The sequence below is a fragment of the Talpa europaea genome (assembly GCF_964194135.1).
Source record: "Talpa europaea genome assembly, chromosome: 16".
NCBI lineage: Eukaryota > Metazoa > Chordata > Mammalia > Eulipotyphla > Talpidae > Talpa > Talpa europaea.
The window spans coordinates 50,346,235-50,364,061 of NC_140084.1; the positions used below are offsets into that span (position 1 = coordinate 50,346,235).

The window sequence follows — 17,827 nt, forward strand, 5'->3', positions numbered from 1 at the left end:
CTGGCTCCCGAGGCCCACCCGTTACACCCCAAGGTCCAGATGGCGGCCAACGTGGGTGATCAACGTAGCACGGATTGGTTAGTGGGCCTAGAGGGGCAGAGGCTGGCGGGGAGGGTATGTGAGAGGAAGCAGTGTTGGCCTCTGACTTGGGCCCTCACACGGTGTGGCAAAAGTGGTGCATAGTCCCTGGGGTGGGGATGAGGCCCTCCTCTGACCACAAGGATGAAGGTACCAAGGAGCGGGTCAGACCTTCTCCAAGCTGCGGTTTCATTTTCACAGCACAGTGCTTGTTTCACTAAGTTGTTACTCATCCCATCAGCTGGGATGGGAAGGTAGTCTGCAGCCTTTAGTAGTCTCTTATTTTTCTGTTAATACTTACTAATTCCTAGAATAGTGTAGGGTGATAATCAGCCAAAATTCATTGATTCATAAAACACTTGGACCTACTAGGCATCAGGTTCATTTTTAAGTTCTGTGGATGTTTGATTTTTAAGAACTGTGTACTGGGCACCTGAAAATACCTTAGGTAGGTCTGTCACATACACGTCATAGAAGCCTGAAGTGGTATGAGGTTACCTGTGTGTCTTCAATGAGAAAATTTAGGTGCCAGCAGGTAGAGGTAGAGCTAGATTCAACTCTGCTGTGTACCTGCCTGTATTTGGCTCACCTTATGGGCAGAACAGGCTGACTCGGTTCCCCTCTGCAGGTCCTCTCAGTACAGCATGGTGGCTGGGGCAGGCAGAGAGAATGGCTTGGAGACCCCCATGCACGAGAACCCTGAGTGGGAGAAGGCCCGCCAGGCCCTGGCCAGCATCAGCAAGGCAGGGGCCGCCGGCAGCTCCGCCAAGGCCAGCAGCAATGGACCTGTGGCCAGTGCACAAGTGAGAATGTTGCTTGCGTGGGGGTCTTGGGAGAGGGACACTCCCCGTGTCCCCAGCACAGGGTGCTCTGAAGGCAATTAGGAGCCTTGGAGTAGGGGACACCAAGTCTGTTGGCTTGAAGAACCCAGGGCCCCATGTGCTCCTTGTCCCCAGGAACTGACCCAAAGAGGGAGACATGCTCTCACTCCTCAGGGCGCTTCATTTATTGGTGGAGATGGTGGTTCTTGGGAGTGAGGTGGACCAGCTCCCTTCCTCGACAGTTAGCTGCCGGTAGTAGGCCTGCTCCTTTGCCGCCAGCCCATGGCTTCTCTCCCCATAGTACGTGTCCCAGGCAGAAGCGTCTGCTCTGCAGCAGCAGCAGTACTACCAGTGGTATCAGCAGTACAACTATGCCTACCCTTACAGCTACTACTACCCGGTGGTGAGTGGGGGCCTGGTATGGGCTGGGGGGGGGGTGGGATGGAGGGGGGCAAATATCAGTGGGGAGCTAGGGGGAGGTGATGGTTGAAGACAGCCATGAGAACTGCTAGCTTCCTACGGTCCCCCACACCCCGCCTCCCTGGTCTGGCCACTTTTGCTCTCCCTGGTTTTGCCACAGTTGCCACAGAGCCCTGCCAATAGCCAGATGCCAGGTACACACCCACTGCTTGGTGGCAGCCCCCCATGTTCCCACACTTGCTGTGTGCTGTGCTCTAATTTAAAGCCTTGATCTCACATCTCACTCCGCCACTTTGTTTCTTTGTCTGGCCTGCCCTCTCTGCCTATTACCTGCGTGTTTGCAGCTCTGCTTGTGTGAACGGCTTTAAAGCAGGGGTTTTTGTTTTTTTCTTGGTTCCATTTGTAATAGTTAAAGGAGTTAGAACTGGACAAATAGTCGTTAGATAGAGAGATACTTTGGAAAACTCAGAAAAGTGAAATACGGAGTTGATTGGGGTTTTCTTTTATTGTGTATTTTCTTTTAACATCCACAAATTTTATATATTTTGCAGTGGAGGGAAGGGGAGCGGGTGAGCCTAGTAGAGTGTCATGGCTCGTGGGCAGGAGTGAGGCCTAGACTTAAGGGAAGGAATTGGGCGCCACTAACCCTTGCCTTCCTGTGCCTTTGGCAGAGCATGTATCAGAGCTACGGCTCCCCTTCCCAGTACGGGATGGCCAGCTCCTATGGCTCAGCCACCCCCCAGCAGCAGTCAGCACCCCAGCACCAAGGGACACTGAACCAGGTAACCACCCTACCCGTTCCGGTTGCTCCGGCAGGGTAAGGTCGTCGGGGGTGTAGTGGAGACGGCCTGTGTTGTCAAAGCAGCTCCCCGCCACCACCTTTTCTCTGCTGCTGAGCGGTGCTGAGAATGAAAAGGACAGAGCGTAGTGTTTAAAGACAGGTTGGGTTCAGGCCCCGGGATGAGTGTTGAGGTGATGTTGGGGCCACTGGTGTAAAGCAGTCTGTCTTGCCCTGTCTGCACGCGCACACGCCCATATGACCCATGTACACACACATGCAGGGCGGGGCTGGAGGCATGGAGACGAGTCACGGGGCTTCTGCATCTCAGCCAGCTTTGTCAGGTGTGGGGATCTCTTCATTATGGGGTTCTGTCTGTGAGGACAGTGCCAGTGTCCTCAGTGCCAGTGGCGACCGGCTGGGTGGCACTCGGACAGCAGTGCCAGGTGGGCAGGGCTCACATGGAAGCGGACCTAACGCTCGCATGGGCCAGCCGGGCCGGAGCAGGCTGCCGCGTCTCGGGCTGAGTCTCGTCGCTGTAACAAGGGGATGATGAAAGGGTGTCCCTCAGAGTTTCTCGAGGTTCAGCACGACAGGCTGCATGAGGTCATGAAGGGCTGAGCAGTGGACATGGTGGTGAGGGCAGTTGGTGGGCTGAGCGCCTGCCCTCAGCTCTGGCTTCCTTCGACAGCCCCCTGTCCCTGGCATGGATGAAACTATGTCCTACCAGGCAGCCCCCCAGCAGCTGCCGGCAGCCCAGCCCCCACAGCCGTCTAACCCCCCGCACGGGGCTCACACACTGAGCAGCGGCCCGCAGCCTGGGACAGCTCCTGCCACCCAGCACAGCCAGGCAGGGCCCGCCTCAGGCCAGGCCTACGGGCCCCACACCTACACTGAGCCCGCCAAGCCCAAGAAGGGCCAGCAGTTGTGGAACCGCATGAAGCGTGAGTGGGCACTGTGGGTGTGGAAAGAGGGATGGGGTTGGGAAAAAGACTTTCCAGAACGCCTAGGTGGAGTTCGTGGTGGTGCTGGTCCTTGTCTCAGCTGTCCTGGGGCTATGCCAAGGTTGTGGCTGCACTGGGGCCCTTCTCGGCACCTTGGCCGCTGTTTCTGGGGTGCATAGCCCCCCGGCAGGCCTAGAAAGGCCTGACCCCAGCTTCTGCCCTCACAGCGGCCCCTGGAACTGGTGGTCTCAAGTTCAACATTCAGAAACGGCCCTTTGCTGTCACCGGCCAGAACTTCAGCCCTGCCTCAGAGGGCCAGCACGGCAGCTTTGGCCCCCAGCCCAACCCCGAGAAGGCCCAGAACCACAGGTGAACTGGCGCGTGTGCTGTCCCCGTGTTTGTGAACCGTCCCTTGGCAGGTCTGCGCTCTGGGTGCTAAGATGGAAGGTGGTCCTTGAGATCGCCAGGAGAGGGAAGAAAAAGCTCAGGCGTCCTGTCTGGCCTGTGGGCCCACTCAGGGTGAGCGGTGACCGGCGAGCTATTCCCTGCTGCCTCACACATCTGCCCTCCCCAGGGGGAGCCTGTCTGGGAAGCCTGACGACTGGCCACAGGACATGAAAGAGTATGTGGAGCGCTGCTTCACGGCCTGTGAGTCTGAGGAGGACAAAGACCGGACGGAGAAGCTGCTCAAGGAGGTGCTACAGGCCCGGCTCCAGGACGGCTCGGCCTACACCATTGACTGGAGCCGGGAGCCTCTGCCGGGGTGAGCTTGGGAGGGGGCCGGGGTGGTGGGCCCTGTGCAGAGGTTGGAGATGCAGTCTTAGGTGCCTGGGGCCCTGCAGAGGAGCGAGCAGGAGAATGGGGTCTTGGAAGAGGGAGGTCAGGAGGTTGGAGCTGAGGCCCAGGAGTTGCTGGGATTCACATCAGCCCAGCAAGGGCAGGGGGCGCTGCAGGCCTTTTCCTCAGCGCAGAGGGCGCCCTCCAGCCACAGAACACCTGGGCTTCGCCCCATTTCTGCGCTGTGTTAGCTGAGTCGCCTGGGTAAGTGCCCTTTCTTCCCAAGGGAGTGCGTCCCGGGGGGCTGGTAGACGTGGGGGCTGTGGGGCGCCGGGTTGGTGATGTCCTGCCCTACTATATCCTCAGGCTGACTCGGGAGCCTGTGGCTGAGAGCCCCAAGAAGAAGCGGTGGGAGGCCCCTAGCAGCCTTCACCCTCCCAGGGGGGCAGGCTCAGCGACAAGGGGCGGGGGTGCCCAGTCCCAGCGAGGGACTCCAGGGGCTGGGGGTGCTGGCCGAGCCCGGGGCAGCAGCTTCGCCAAGTTTGGCAACCGCAATGTCTTCATGAAGGACAACAGCTCCTCCTCCAGCACGGACTCCCGCTCCCGCTCCTCCTCGCGGTCCCCGACTCGCCACTTCCGCCGAAGGTGCGAGGGCTCCTGGTGGGAGGGGCAGGGCTGGGGGTGGCTTCTGAGGCCTCACCTTCCTGCTGCTTCTGTGCAGTGCCTCCCACTCGGACTCTGACAGCTCCTACTCGGGGAACGAGTGTCACCCTGTGGGTCGCAGGAACCCGCCCCCCAAAGGCCGGGGTGGTCGGGGGGCCCACATGGATCGGGGCCGAGGCCGGGCGCAGCGTGGGAAGAGGTGAGACTTTGGGTGGGCGACCAGGGAGGAGGGCCTGGGGCCAGTGTTTCTGGAGGAAGAGCAGGGCTGGAGTGTTGGGGAGCACTGGAGAGGTCCATACTGGCTACCAGCATGGCTGAGGGTGCACCCCCTGCCCCGTCACCCCCTTGCTCCTCCCAGGCACGATCTAGCTCCCACCAAGCGCAGCCGCAAGAAGATGGCAGCCCTGGAGTGTGAGGACCCAGAGCGTGAGCTGAAGAAGCAGAAGCGGGCAGCCCGCTTCCAGCATGGACATTCCCGCCGCCTGCGCCTTGAGCCCCTGGTGCTACAGATGGGCAGCCTGGAGAGCAGTGGGGCTGACCCTGACTGGCAGGAGCTGCAGATTGTGGGGACCTGCCCCGACATCACCAAACACTACTTGCGTCTCACCTGTGCCCCCGACCCGTCCACCGTGCGCCCCGTGTCAGTAAGTGCCAGAGAGGTCTGTCTCCGTGAAGCCTGGTGCTGCCATGAGGTCCCGGCACCAGCTCAGGCAGGACAGCAAAGACGACATGGGGGCGGGTGGGGCCTGGCCAGAGGCCCTAGAGCCTTGGGCACCAAAGTGAACTAGAGACAGACGAGCTCTTCCAGCCAGAGTCCAGGCTGGTGGCCTTGTGGGAGCTTGGCTCAGCCTCTGCACCTCTATGACCCAGGACATAGGGAGAAGGAAGCTGCCTGCTAGGCCAGGGCCCTAGGGACCGTGGGAGGCTGATGCCCTGCGTAGGCGTGGAACCCTGTTTAGTCCTCTGTCTAGCACACAGGCCTGCGGGGGGAACTCGGCTTGGCAGTCGTCGCTCTGGTCTTGTGCTTTGGGGGTTTCTGACTTGGTAGCAGGTGGTTGGGTGGGTGTGCGGTCACAGCCCTCACGTCACATCACTGAGTCAGCGCAACCGCGATGGGCTTTAGCACGTCCTCTCCCTGCCTGAGTCCCAGAGTCTGAGTCGGGTCCCCTTCCCAGGTTTTGAAAAAATCCCTGTGTATGGTCAAGTCACACTGGAAGGAGAAGCAGGACTACGCCTTCGCCTGCGAGCAGATGAAGTCCATCCGGCAGGACCTGACGGTGAGGCGCGGGCTGGAGCACCCCTGCGCTGGTGGGTGGCCCTCCCACCCCCACCCTGGCCTGACTGCCTTCTCCTCTGCTCAGGTGCAAGGCGTCCGCACCGAGTTCACAGTGGAGGTGTATGAGACCCACGCCCGCATCGCCTTGGAGAAGGTGAGTCTGCTGACCCAGCCCCCTTGGGCCCTTGCCACCCCTTCCTGGCCTCACTCCCCATCTCGCCCTCTAGGGTGACCACGAAGAGTTCAACCAGTGCCAGACACAGCTCAAGTCACTGTATGCTGAGAACGTGCCAGGCAACGTGGGCGAATTCACTGCCTACCGGATCCTCTACTACATCTTCACCAAGAACTCGGGAGGTGAGAGGCACGTCCCTGGACGGGTGATTGCCAAGCCCCGGGGACACCTCGCTGACCTCCTTTGGTCTTCGGCCAGACATCACCACGGAGCTGGCGTACCTGACGCGGGAGCTGAAGACGGACCCTTGTGTGGCCCACGCCCTGGCGCTCAGGGCAGCCTGGGCTCTGGGCAACTACCACCGCTTCTTCCGGCTCTACTGTCATGCGCCCTGTATGTCTGGCTACCTCGTGGACAAGTTTGCAGACCGGGAGCGCAAGGCCGCCCTCAAGGCCATGATCAAAACGTATGTGCAGTTGAGCTCTCCCTCTGCCTTGCTGTACCGGCCCCGCTGGCCCCTCGTCCCTGTTCACTCCTGGCCACGAGTGGCCTGCTCCGGCCCATGCGCTGGCCTATTTCCCTCACGTCCTGCCCTCTCCCATTGTGTCCTCCTCCCTGCTGCTGTCCTGCGCACAGCCTCCCTGCCCTGTTCCAGGCCCCCGACTCTCCTTCCGCCTCTCTACACACGACTCTGGGCTCCCTCTCCACTCTCGGCCTCTGTTACTCCTGCTCATGTCACCCAGACCCAGACGGCCTCCTTCCTCTGGGCCCCCCCCACTTTGAGGTTTCTCTCCACCTTTCCTGACTTCTGTCCCCGTGCTCCTGTTCTGTGGAGACAAGCCGGAGCAGACAGCCTTGCTCTCGCAGGACCATGCCCCGCTCCCCCTTGAGCTGTCACCATGAAAGTGTGACGAGTTAGGGAAACAGCCCGTCTGGTGGTGTCCTGAGCACCCTGGTGCTCCAGGCCTGGTGACAGGCCCTGCGTGTGTCCACCGGGGCTGCTCAGCTCAGGTTAGATGGAAGGTTCTCTGTATCCCAGAGGACATTAGGCAACCAGGGCAGTGCCTGGCAGTTAGTGAGGGGGGAGCCTCGGAGGCAGGATACCCCACCAGGAATCATCTGACTCCGCATGTCAGCCTGGCCAGTAGTGAGAACCCCGGAGAGACATCAGTGGGCCCAAGGGGGCCTTGCTGTCAGGTGGCAGCTGGAAGCCAGGCGACGGCTTGCTTGGAGCTGTCTTTGGCTCGAGGTTGGGAAGACATCACTTGAGGGCCTGGTTTCAGCCCAGATTTGAGAGTGACAGGACGGGCCCATGGTAGACAGCGGGTCAGGGTAGAGCCTTCAGGCCAGTGCACGGGGCTGGGCTGGGGACCTGGGAATGGGACGGACCCATCCTCGGCAGCCCTGAGGGCAGGGTCGCGACGGCACTGTGCTGCTTACAGGCTGGTGACTGGCTATAATGGGGGACGCAGCCAGGAATGGGCCCTGTGGAAGCGGGCCCTGGCCCATTTCTGGCCTTTGCCCACATAACCTCCCACCTGCGCAGGTGACACTGCCATTCCTTGGCACACACGTGCATCCCCCCCGGCCCCCCCATAGTGGGCATCCAGAGACCACATGCAGATGAGGTGCTGGGCTCCCTCAGGGACCCTAGGGTCCCAGTGAAGCAGGGGCAGCAAGCAGGACTCGGTCACGTGCTTTGTGCCTCTTGCTCCCTTGGTGACACCGCAGGTGCCTGTCTCTGGGGCGCTCTGCTCTGTGTGTCGATAGAGGCAGATGACACCCAAGTAGGAGAACTCAGCGAGGGAGCTAACAGCTTCCTGTGCTGGGGCTGTGCTCAGTGTCTTCCTATTGGGACCAGAAATTGCAGTCTCTGTGAATTGAGACACTTTGGGGCCTTCCAGAAGGCACTTGGACTCCAGGCAGGGCACAGGAAGCCTTGAGGGGTGTCCCTAGATAGCTGTCAGACCTCCCTCGAGCCCACAGTGGAGTGGGTCTCTGTCTGGCCCCTGCCCCTCAACCACAGCGGGCCCCGTGCTGAGGGTCTGCTCAGCCCTCAAGCCAGTGGAGGAGCCAGCTGGGCCCTTCCCTCCTACCCCCTCACCTTCCCACTCCCCGCACAGGTAAGTGAGGGTAAGGGGGGGCGCAGCCGGCGTTGGGCCCGCCATGGCACCCGGGCCCCCCCAAGCCCCTGAGGGGGGTGGTGGGCTAAGGGTGAGAGTTGGCAGGTAACGTACTGAGGAAACCCTCTGGGTGCCCGAATGGGGGGCACCCACCACCTGCTTGTGGGGCCCTCCCCTGCCCGCTGCCCCCCTCATCGCCTTCTCCTCTTGTCTCCTAGCTTCCGCCCTGCGCTGCCCGTCTCCTACCTGCAGGCCGAGCTGGCCTTCGAGGGCGAGGCCGCCTGCCGGGCCTTCCTAGAGCCCCTGGGCCTGGCCTACACGGGCCCGGACAACGCCAGCATCGACTGCCGCCTCAGCCTGGCGCAGCTGTCAGCCTTCTGAGCACCGCGACGGGGCGGGGGGGGGGGGGGGGCAGGGCTGCGCCCCACAGCGCTGCCTCTGCGGAGTTTGTTTTTGAGCCATGGACTTGGGTTGTAAATTAATTCGTGGGGAGTGGGCTCCAGGAAGAGCCACCCTCCCTGCCCCCGTTTTCCCACCGGGGAGTCTGTACAGAGATTTTTTTCTACATTTTTATTTTTGGTCTCAGAGGGTCGGGATGGGGGGAGGGGGGCAGGACAGCAGGGGGTGGGGGGCACGGTCTGTAGGCTCGTCTCTCCACCCGGCACCTCCACTAATGCTGTCTCAGTGTTTTCTCTCTCTCTCTCTCGAGCTTGTACTCCGGCACCCGACCCGGCACGCTGGCCTGTCCCAAGCTGGGGGGCCAGCGGAAGAGGACCGGCCGCTCCGCCCGTGCCCGCTGCGGTGGGGACACCAGCACGCCCGCCCGCCGCCGCCTCCTCGGCCTCTCCACAGACTCTTGTTGCCCAGCCCTCCGGGGCCACAGTGTTTGGGGTGAGGGGAGCCACGTAGAGACTGTGCCCTGCCTTCGGCCCCCCACCCCAGAAACGCCGACGCCATCGCCACTGCCAGATCCCCACCGCCACAGCGCTCCGAGGACTCCGGAGGCCTTCGCGGGACCTCGCCGGCCGGCCGCCTCACCTGCAGTTGTATTAAGTTGTCTCGTGTCCCTCCTCCCTCCACCCCCAATGTCTCTCCTGGTTTTTTTCCTCCTTCCCTCCCTCCTCTTCCTGCCCCTCTCCTCCCTCGGTTCAGCACAGGTAAAGCAGTTCCCTCCCCTCCCACCTCCATGGATCACCAGCTCACGTCATGTTTCCTTCTCTTTTCTTTTTGTGTGTGTTTATTTCAGTTATTTTTTCTTCTTCCTCCCCTTTTCTTTTCGGCCCTCCCTCCCTCCCTCTTCTGCCATGTAACTGGAGGGCGTGCAATGCGTTTGCAAACAGCTGGACTGTCAGGCTGCTTTTTTTCCAGATGTTTCTCCTCTGCCCCCTCCCCTCCTCCCCCCTTTCCTTCTTCATTCTTTTCCTTGGAGCTCTGAGCACCATTTGAAGCTTGAGAGAAACCAAAATTAAAGAGAGAGTGAGAGAGAGAGCACACTTGTCCCCGCTGCTTGGCCTGGGCCTCCTTTGGGTCCCGGTCCTGTGTTCTGTGGGGGTTGAGAGCCAACAGGTGTCCCGTGGGGTCTGGACTATCCCTCCAGGGGGATCTCTGCCACTGGCTCGTATGTGTCGCCTGCCCTCCCCACGCGGCACAGCCAGAGTTTCCCCAGGGGCTGGTTGCCCAGCTCCTGCCCGGGGCTGAGCTCGGGCTTGGGGAGGCATACTGGGGAGCCCTGGGGCACCTTGGCCAGGGTGAGGTGGGGATGCAGCCCTTCTGGGGGCTGTAGCACTCTCAGGCCCTGGGCCTCCAGTCTCTGGCTCAGTTCCTGGGCCATGTTTTGCAGGGAGGGGGAAGGCGGGGCACAGAGAACGTGGGGATTCAGGAGCTCCAGGTTCCTAAAGCTCAGCCTCTGGGGTGCCTGAAGCCCCGGTACCACCCGTCTGAGGGCACCCACCGCAGCCTCCACCTCCCCAGGGCCGGCCAGGCGGAGCAGGGCCAGCGTCAGGTGCAGGGCCTGCGGGGGCACGTTGAATGCCTCGCAGGCCGGCGAGGCTCGGACCAGCTCTTCCTGGGCCCTGGCCACTGCTGCCTGCAGGTCAGGGTCGGTCACCATCAGCGCCACGAAGTGCGAGGGCCGGGGCTGCCGAGGGGCGGAGGCCCGGCTCGCGGAGCTGTCGAGACCCCACTCCGTTTCGGGGCCTTCGCCCGCGGGCCACCCTGGGGCCTCGGCCCTTGGCTCTGCAGCCCTGATGGCCGCGACAGTCCGCGCCCGTTCTGGCTGTGTCCCCCCGAAAGTCTGGCCTCCGGCCCCACTCAGCTCATGCTCCGGGGACTTCGTCGCCAGCCACGCCATGAACCCGGCTTCGGGGCCTCCGCCTTTCTGGGCCGGGGCTGTTCCGAGCTCCTCACGCGCCGGCTCTCGCGATCCTCCGGCTCCGGCGCCTCCCCGCGCGCCCCCGCCGTCCTGCGCCTCGTCGGTGCGGCGCGCGCCCTCCGCCCCAGCCCCGCCGCCGTGGGCCTCCGCCGTCCCGGGCGCGCCGCCGCCCGCCCCTCCGTCCCCGGGCGCGCCCCCGTGGTCCAGCACGTCCAGGATGGTGGGCCCGCGGCCGGCGGCCGAGCCCGAGCCGAAGACCAGGTCGGTGCGCGAGGCGCGGTCCCACACCAGGCGGCCGCGGTGGCGGAAGAAGCGCACGCGGTGCCGCGGCACGGCCAGCACGCCCGGCCCCAGCGCCGCCAGCGGCTCGTCCCAGCAGAAGGCGCCGAAGGGCTCCTCGCGCACGCCCAGGAAGCGGTCGACGTAGCCCACCGTGAAGTCGGCGGGGTCCAGGCGCGGGTCCCAGCGGATGCGCTGGATGACGGCCTCGGCCGTGCGCAGCGGCGGCTTCTTGGCCCCGGCTTCGGCGTCCGCCGCGGCCTCGGCCCCGCGGCTCGCCGCGGCCGGCGCCGGCGCCCCGGGGTGGGGCTGGCGGCAGCGGGCCCCGAAGCGGCAGCGGCCCTCCAGGAAGAAGCGGCAGGCCGCGGGCGGCGCGGGCTCCCCCGCAGGGGCCTCGGGGGGCGACCCCGGCTCCCCGGTCGCCGCCATGGGAGCCAGGGTGCGGCTGGCGCGCCCGGCCCGCCCAGACTGCCGGGCGCCGGGCGCCGGCCCCGCCCGAGGGGGTGACCCGCTGTGACGTCACGGGGATCCCGCCCGCGCCCCGCCCCCAGGAGCGCAGCCCGCGTTCTCGAGGGCCCTAACCCCGCCCCTCCGCGGCCGGGCGGCGGGCCCTTGTCACCCCTGCCCCGGGCGGTGGCCTCGCGCAGCAGCCCCGCCTCGCCGCCCCAGAGAACGTGGCGCGGCGCCCTGGCGCGCGGGGTTGGCGGTGCAGCCCCAGCGCCTCCGCGTCGTCGGGGGGTCGGGGTCCACCGCGGCCTCGAGCCGGGCCCCACCTTCTCACTCCCGCGCGCGGGCGGCCCTCCCCGCCCGGGCCCCGGCCCCGAGCCGCCGCCTCTGGGATTTGCGCGTGCCGCACCCTCCCTGGCCCCTCCGCGGCCCTCCGCGCGCCCGGCCCGCCCCGCGCGTGACTGGCACGGGCCCTCGGGTCTGCGGCGCGGGGCGCCAGGCGCCCTCCGTGGCCGGGACCCCGGACGCCCGCACGCTCGGTGTTTGGGGAGAAGGCCCGGGCCTCTCCCGGCCACTCGCGGGGCAGCCGCTCCCAGGGGAAAGGGCAGCTCCACCCGGGCAGGGCGCGCGGGCCACGCGGGCTCGCCCGCCTTCCCGGCCGCACCCTGGGGGGAGGCGGGCCGCCGGGGTGCGGGTCTGGCCCGCGGCGGCGCTCCGTTCACAAAGACGGTGAAAGGCGGCCGCGTCGGACCCCCGCCTCCCAGGAGGGCGCCACCCAGCCACGCCCTGGGGGCTGCCTCTCGCCTCCGCCCGGCGCTCCTCTGAGGGACCCCGCCGGCCGGGCCAGCCTCCGCGGGCGCCGGAACTCCAGGGGACGCCCCTGGTTCTGAAAGGCGCCAGGACCCCGTCAACTCCCCACCCCGTTACTCCGCCCACGTGCAAAGGGAGCAGACATCGCCCGAGGCACAGACCGTGGCCATTTATGTATAAAGAAGTGGGGAGTCGCACGGAAGGGCGCGGGGGGTGGGGGTGCCTACAGGCCGATGACGTCGTCCAGCTCGAGGTCCGCGTTGGGGCGGCAGCGCGCCCTGGAGTGCTGCGTGCCGGAACCGGGGTGCACGTCGGGCTTGGCGGCGGCAGCCACGGGGCGCTCTGCATCCATGACGCCCAGCACCGCGTCCAGCATGGAGGGGCCCAGATCCAGGTGGAAGGACAGCAGCGGGTCGGCGGGCGCCGGGGCGCGCAGGGCGGGCGGCGGCGGCTGCGCAACGGCGGGCGGGGGCCCGGAGCACGGGGCCCCGGCGGGAGGCGCCCCCGGCTCGGGGGGCGGCCCGCCGCCGTGGCGGCTCAAGAACGACGTGTCCCCGAAGGCGTCGCCGCCGCGCCCCACGTGCAGGGTATGCCGAAAGTCGCCGAGGGGCGCGGAGATGGACAGGGCGCCGCGCTCCGGCCGCTTCTTAGGCTGCGCGGGGCCCAGCTGCTTCAGCACCGGCATCTGCAGGGAAGGGTTAGGCGGGGAAGAGGCGAGTCAGCGAGGCCGCCACCCCGAGCTCCAGACGCCCCCTTCCCTGGCCCCATCTAGCCAGCCCTGCAAAAGACCAGGTGAAGATGGTGTGATTGCTCCCATTTTACAGGCAGGAAAACTGAGGCTTCAGAGGTCCCAGGCCTCAGGTGCTTGATTGAAATCTCAGGGTCAAACCTACGCATACCCCTGACCACCCCGCTGTGCTGATTCGCTAGGTACTGACTCCTGAATGTTCAACAGAAAGCAGGAAAAGGGCAGCTTGCTGCATGGACGCCCCCTAAAGACCAGGGCACTTGTTTGTCAAAGATGGATATTCCCAGGTCCCTCTCATGAAGACTGCCTGATTCTGTCTTTCAGGAGCAGGGGACAGTGCCCAGTGCCCACCACACTTCCAGGGGTGCCCAAGATATTAAATTTATTCTAAAATAAATGCATGGTTTATGCTTGTCTTTGTATATAGAACGAAGTATACATACAAAGTATATACACTATATACAAAGTATATATACTATATGCAAAGTATAAATACATACACTGCCATTTTGTTTCTATCTCTGCATAGCTGTCATCTGTTCTCTATAGCTATAATCCATATCATCTATCAAGATCTAAATATCTATATCATCTATTGTATTGCCCATCATCTATATCTAATATCTATATCATCCATCTATATTTATATGTAGCACCTACCTACATCTACAGATCTATACCGATCTATATGTCTATTTCTATAAAAAGAAACCTGAAGGCTTTGTTACGATGCAGGCCTGTATTGTGCAATTTTACATTCAGGAAATTTAGGATGAACCTGAGACTGTGCCTATTTACACAGCGTCCTATAATGGGGAGTGTCTGGTTTTGAAAGAGAGGCTATATTGCCTGCCTTTTTGAATGACAAAACTAATTTCCCTGGGGTACAGAAATGGCCAGAATGGCATGGACTCAAAGCTGGGCACTCGTGAATCATAAACCAGGCATCCTATTGTGGCTCTGCCAGTTGCAAGGTAAATAGGAAGGCCTGCCAACCTTTGCCCAATTCCTGGAACTGGGCTGTTTCTATGAAACTTCTGGGAGGGACTTTGATGACCTTGTGCGTCTGTTTTCACAGCCGCTGTTATTATTGTAACGAAGACTTTTTTCTCTGGGAACCCACGCCTCACCCTTTGCCGCCTGTGTGAATTGGAATAAATTACCGGACATGGCCTCTACTCGTCTGTGTCTTCTCCGTAAAACAGGTAAAATCACCCTGCCTTTCTGTGGGGCACACAGAACATCTCAAAGAGACTATTTCTGATAGTGTCCACCCACTGATAGTGCCCTCGTTGGGGAGGCGACCATCCTCAGACAGCTACTGTGGGACAAATTTTAGATCCAATTAAACACTGCTGGGAAGGCAAAGCAGCCAGCACTGTTCTCTCAGGAACCAGCATGCCGGGAAAGATCAGTGGCAATGTGGAGAGAAATCAAAGCCAAAAGAATTTCAAATATTATTGTCTCTAGCCATCCACTAGGGATAAGTTCCAGGACCCCAAGGGCGACCCAAATCCATGGTGGCTAAAGCCCCTATATACAGTGTCTGCACACACCCTATGCACCTCCTGTATATGCTTCAGAGCACCCCTAGATGGCTCATGGTGCCCAGCACAGTGCCATTGTGGTCTGAATAGGCGCTACATGGTGTTATTTAGGGAATGACAAGAAAGGAAAATGTATGTGTTCAGTACAGAAGTCACCGTCCTAAGTGTTGCTACATAGTAAGGATTGTCCATCCAGGGTTGGCTGAATCCAGATGTAGAACTGGTGCAGCTACAGAGGGCTGACTGTGACTGTGGCTGGACGTGTCCTCTCCCCCTCCCCAAACACACACACACTCTTTCTCTTTCTCTCTCTCTCTCTCTCTCACACACACACACATACTTTATTTCCCTAGAAAACTAGGCTTGATTTACCTCTTCTGCCATGTTTCTCAAATTTCTCCAACCTCAAGGTGGTTGAATAAATGTTTTGATGGCAACCTGGCAGACAATTGGCGTCCCTCCCCCTTCACCCCTGCAAAATTAAGACACCCATGACACATCAGAACCTCTTTGTAAGACTTGGCGGGCTGTTGCCCATGGGGATTTAGCACAGGACCTGTTACACAGCAAGTGCTCAGTACATGCTCCTAGGACTCCCACTTCAGATCAAGCAAGGCGCTCAGAGAGGGTATGTGACTTACTCAAGGTCACAAAGGCACAGTGTGGGACTGCACAGCCCAGAGTTTCTGCTTCCACTGCTGACCCCTCCCTGGACAGCTCTTAGCTTCTGCCCCCCATTCAGCCCCCCTGATACCCTCATTCATACAAGGCCTGATGCCTGCCATCCTCCAGCACCCTGACCTGCATTTCCATTCCACAGGACCCTGAACTGACTTCCTCAACCTTTACCCACAATTGACAAAGCTGACAAGCCGGACTCAGAATGCCTGTTGCACTTTCCAAAGACTTATTTTGGGCCAGGCACCAGTTCCCACCGAGGAATGAGCTCGTTAAATACTCAGAACAACCTAATGAGGGGGAAGACTATTATTAGAATGTGTGTTTTACAGCTGTGGAGGCTGCGGCATAGAGAGGGTAAGTAACCTGCCCTGGGTCACACAGCATTTGCAAATGTTGGGGGCCAGATTTGATATTATATCAGTCAGCAGATATTATATTGCTCATGCCCCTCCCCCCCAACAGGATAGGGCAGCAGCTGCTGGCATCTCTATGGCAAACACTGATTTATTATAAAGGTCAGGGATTTTCTTATAGCCTTGTCTCTGTTTGTTTTCTTCTCTTTTTTCTTTCCATTGCAGGGAACCATGAGTTAGAAAGCGCTTTTGAATGCCAACCCCCCCCCCCCCTGCTTAGAACTAGATGCATGTCACACCAAGCTCAGCCTCCAGACCTCTTAAAACAGTAGGCCTGCTCCCTCCAGCCCGGGAGCTCAGGAAAATGTCTGAAGGCCTGGCTTCCACAGAAGGGCTGTTGTTTGTGACCGATGGGAACCCAGCGAGTCCCTGACCCCGTGGCCTCCTATCACTGTGGCCGCCCCCTTCTCACCCGCAGCTGGAAGGGTGGGAGGCACAGCTGGTTCAACTCAGTCCTCCCCAGGCCACATCCCGCCAGCGCGGAAATAGCAACCCGCTCCAGATCCAGCCCAACTGGTTCTCAGCCTTTTGGGAGAGGCCAGAAAGCACTGCGGCCTAGGGGGCCAGGACCCCTGGAGAGGGGGGACCCCAGCCCCTGGGGGCTGCAGGGCACGCTGCCTGAGTCCACGTGGCCGTGGCTGTGACTTCAGCAGTCACCGTCTCCTTGGCCGTCTGTCCCGCTCCGGTGCAGACCCGACCCGGACCGGCCGCCGCCCCTTACCTCCGGAGCTACTGCCGCGCCGGCGGGCGGCTCTAGCGCTCAGGCTCAAGCTGGGCCACCCCTCCTCTCCAGAGCCCGCCTCTGCCTGCGAGTCCCCGGCGCTCGCCTTCTTCCTCCTTCCTCCGGGCGGGACTCACCTGGCAAAGGAAGTATCATGTGGGACCTCGAGGGGGAACCAGGACCCAGGTGTCCGCTCTCCAGGGTCGCCTCATCAGCCCCCCTCTTCCAGCTGCCAAGGGTCCTGGCTCTCTTACTCCTCCCAGCCTGGGGTAAAGGTTCAAACCCTCCCCTCCCCCTTAGACCTAGGAATCCAGGCCCCCAGCCCCCTTCCCTCATTCCAGAAATTAGGGTCCCATACCTTCTCCCCTTAAACCCTTTGGAGCCCGAGCCCCTCCACCCCCAGTCCAGGAGCCTAGCTGCACCCCTGGGGCCTGGCATGGATCCCCTATTTACCTGCGCCGGGCTCTAAAGCGTCAGCCCCTCCCGGGGGCCATGGTCAGAGCCCAGTGGGCCCGGAGCCACCGCCCAGACTGGCTTGGTCGTCTGGGGCAGAGAGGGTGCGGGCGCTCGCCCCTCCCAACCTTCTGTATTCCCCCAAAAAGTTTGCCTCCAGGATTTAAAGGCCTAGAAAGCAGCAGTGGAAAAGTGGAGGCCCCTCCGGCTGAATGTGGGGGCGGGAGGAGGCCGGGGCCGAGCGCAGAGCACGCCGAGCGGGAGGGGGATGGACGGGCGCGCCCCCAGCCGGCCCCTCCCCTGCCGGCCTGGAATTTCCTGAAACTGGGGAAGTCTGGCTTTTTCGAAGAGTAATTTCTTCCAGATTGCAGCTCCGCAGCTGTTGGGGGAGTGTGTGGTGTTTGGAGAAAGAGAGACAGGGAGAGGGAGGGAGAGAGAGGGAGAGGAAGGGAGAGAGAGGGAGAGGGACGGGGAAGGGGTGAAAGAGAGGGAGGGGAAGAGAGAGACAGACAGAGAGAGAGAGAGAGAGAGAGAGAGAGAGAGAGAGAGAGAGAGAGAGAGAGAGAGAGAGAAGCAGGCAGTCTGCGGGGTGCAGCCCTCCCCACCCTTGCAGGGAGCTCCCTGGGTGAGTGTCCTTGTCTGAAGCTCTTGCTCAGGAAGGCCCTTCCACCCCGCTGAGCCCCTGTCACTGTGGCCAGAAGAGGGTCACATCTGGGTTTCAGGAAGACCCCTCCGCAGCCAGGATGACTGGGGGGTGGGGAAGAAGAGGGTGGCTCCTCCAAGGTGGAGGCTGACTCAGTAGAGTGAGAGTGTGTGTGTGTGTTAGTAGTAGCAGCAGCAGCAGCAGCAGCAGTAGTAGCAGCAGCAGCAGCAGTAGTAGTAGCAGCAGCAGCAGTAGTAGTAGCAGCAGCAGCAGCAGTAGTAGCAGCAGCACCAGCAGCAGTAGTAGTAGCAGCAGCAGTAGTAGTAGTAGCAGCAGCAGCAGCAGCAGCAGCAGCAAGACAAGGAGGAGGTCAGGGAGGAGGCTGGCTCGGTAGGGGTACGAGTGTATGTTTGAGGTGTGTGCGGTGGACAGAGACCTAGGCAGGAGGAGGTCGGCTCAGTTGGGCTGCGTGTGCACACGAGAGTGTGGATGTGTGTATGGTGGTGAGTAGAGGCGGGGAGGAGGCCGGCTCAGCTGGGAGCTGGGGCTGTGGGTCTGAAGAGACAGTGTCCTTTGACAAGCAAGGGAGCTGCATCGGGAGGAGAGCTTCATTCCTCTTCATGGCCAGGCGCTAGCCCATGGGGTGGGTGGAGCACATT

The 17,827-nt window shown here is 61.7% G+C and overlaps 3 protein-coding genes across 5 annotated transcripts; 1 reads left to right on the forward strand and 2 right to left on the reverse strand.

Moving 5' to 3' along the window:
• On the forward strand, nucleotides 1–8,436 carry LENG8 (leukocyte receptor cluster member 8; the record flags this gene model as incomplete). 3 transcript variants are annotated; one of them, XM_084257884.1, is made up of 15 exons in its annotated part: nucleotides 1–77; nucleotides 707–881; nucleotides 1,201–1,302; nucleotides 1,991–2,101; nucleotides 2,789–3,041; nucleotides 3,269–3,410; nucleotides 3,601–3,804; nucleotides 4,185–4,463; nucleotides 4,540–4,680; nucleotides 4,840–5,125; nucleotides 5,657–5,758; nucleotides 5,843–5,911; nucleotides 5,985–6,114; nucleotides 6,191–6,398; nucleotides 8,274–8,436. In XM_084257884.1, 15 exons carry the CDS (start codon nucleotides 40–42, stop codon nucleotides 8,434–8,436), a joined length of 2,403 nt encoding a protein of 800 aa, XP_084114010.1. The 3 variants fall into 3 exon arrangements, with proteins under 3 accessions (XP_084114010.1, XP_084114008.1, XP_084114009.1); XM_084257882.1 differs by having other exon boundaries at nucleotides 40–77; nucleotides 3,616–3,804; XM_084257883.1 differs by lacking the exon at nucleotides 1,991–2,101 and having other exon boundaries at nucleotides 40–77; nucleotides 3,616–3,804.
• Nucleotides 8,437–9,640: 1,204 nt separating this feature from the next.
• On the reverse strand, nucleotides 9,641–11,134 carry LENG9 (leukocyte receptor cluster member 9; the record flags this gene model as incomplete). The annotated part of the gene is made up of 1 exon (XM_084257040.1): nucleotides 9,641–11,134. One exon carries the CDS (start codon nucleotides 11,132–11,134, stop codon nucleotides 9,641–9,643), a length of 1,494 nt encoding a protein of 497 aa, XP_084113166.1.
• A 997-nt stretch (nucleotides 11,135–12,131) lies between these two features.
• Nucleotides 12,132–12,647, reverse strand: CDC42EP5 (CDC42 effector protein 5; the record flags this gene model as incomplete). Its single annotated transcript, XM_084257889.1, has 1 exon — nucleotides 12,132–12,647. The coding sequence occupies one exon, from the start codon at nucleotides 12,645–12,647 to the stop codon at nucleotides 12,186–12,188; it is 462 nt and encodes a 153-aa protein (XP_084114015.1). The 3' UTR covers nucleotides 12,132–12,185.
• Between the last annotated feature and the right edge of the window lie 5,180 nt (nucleotides 12,648–17,827).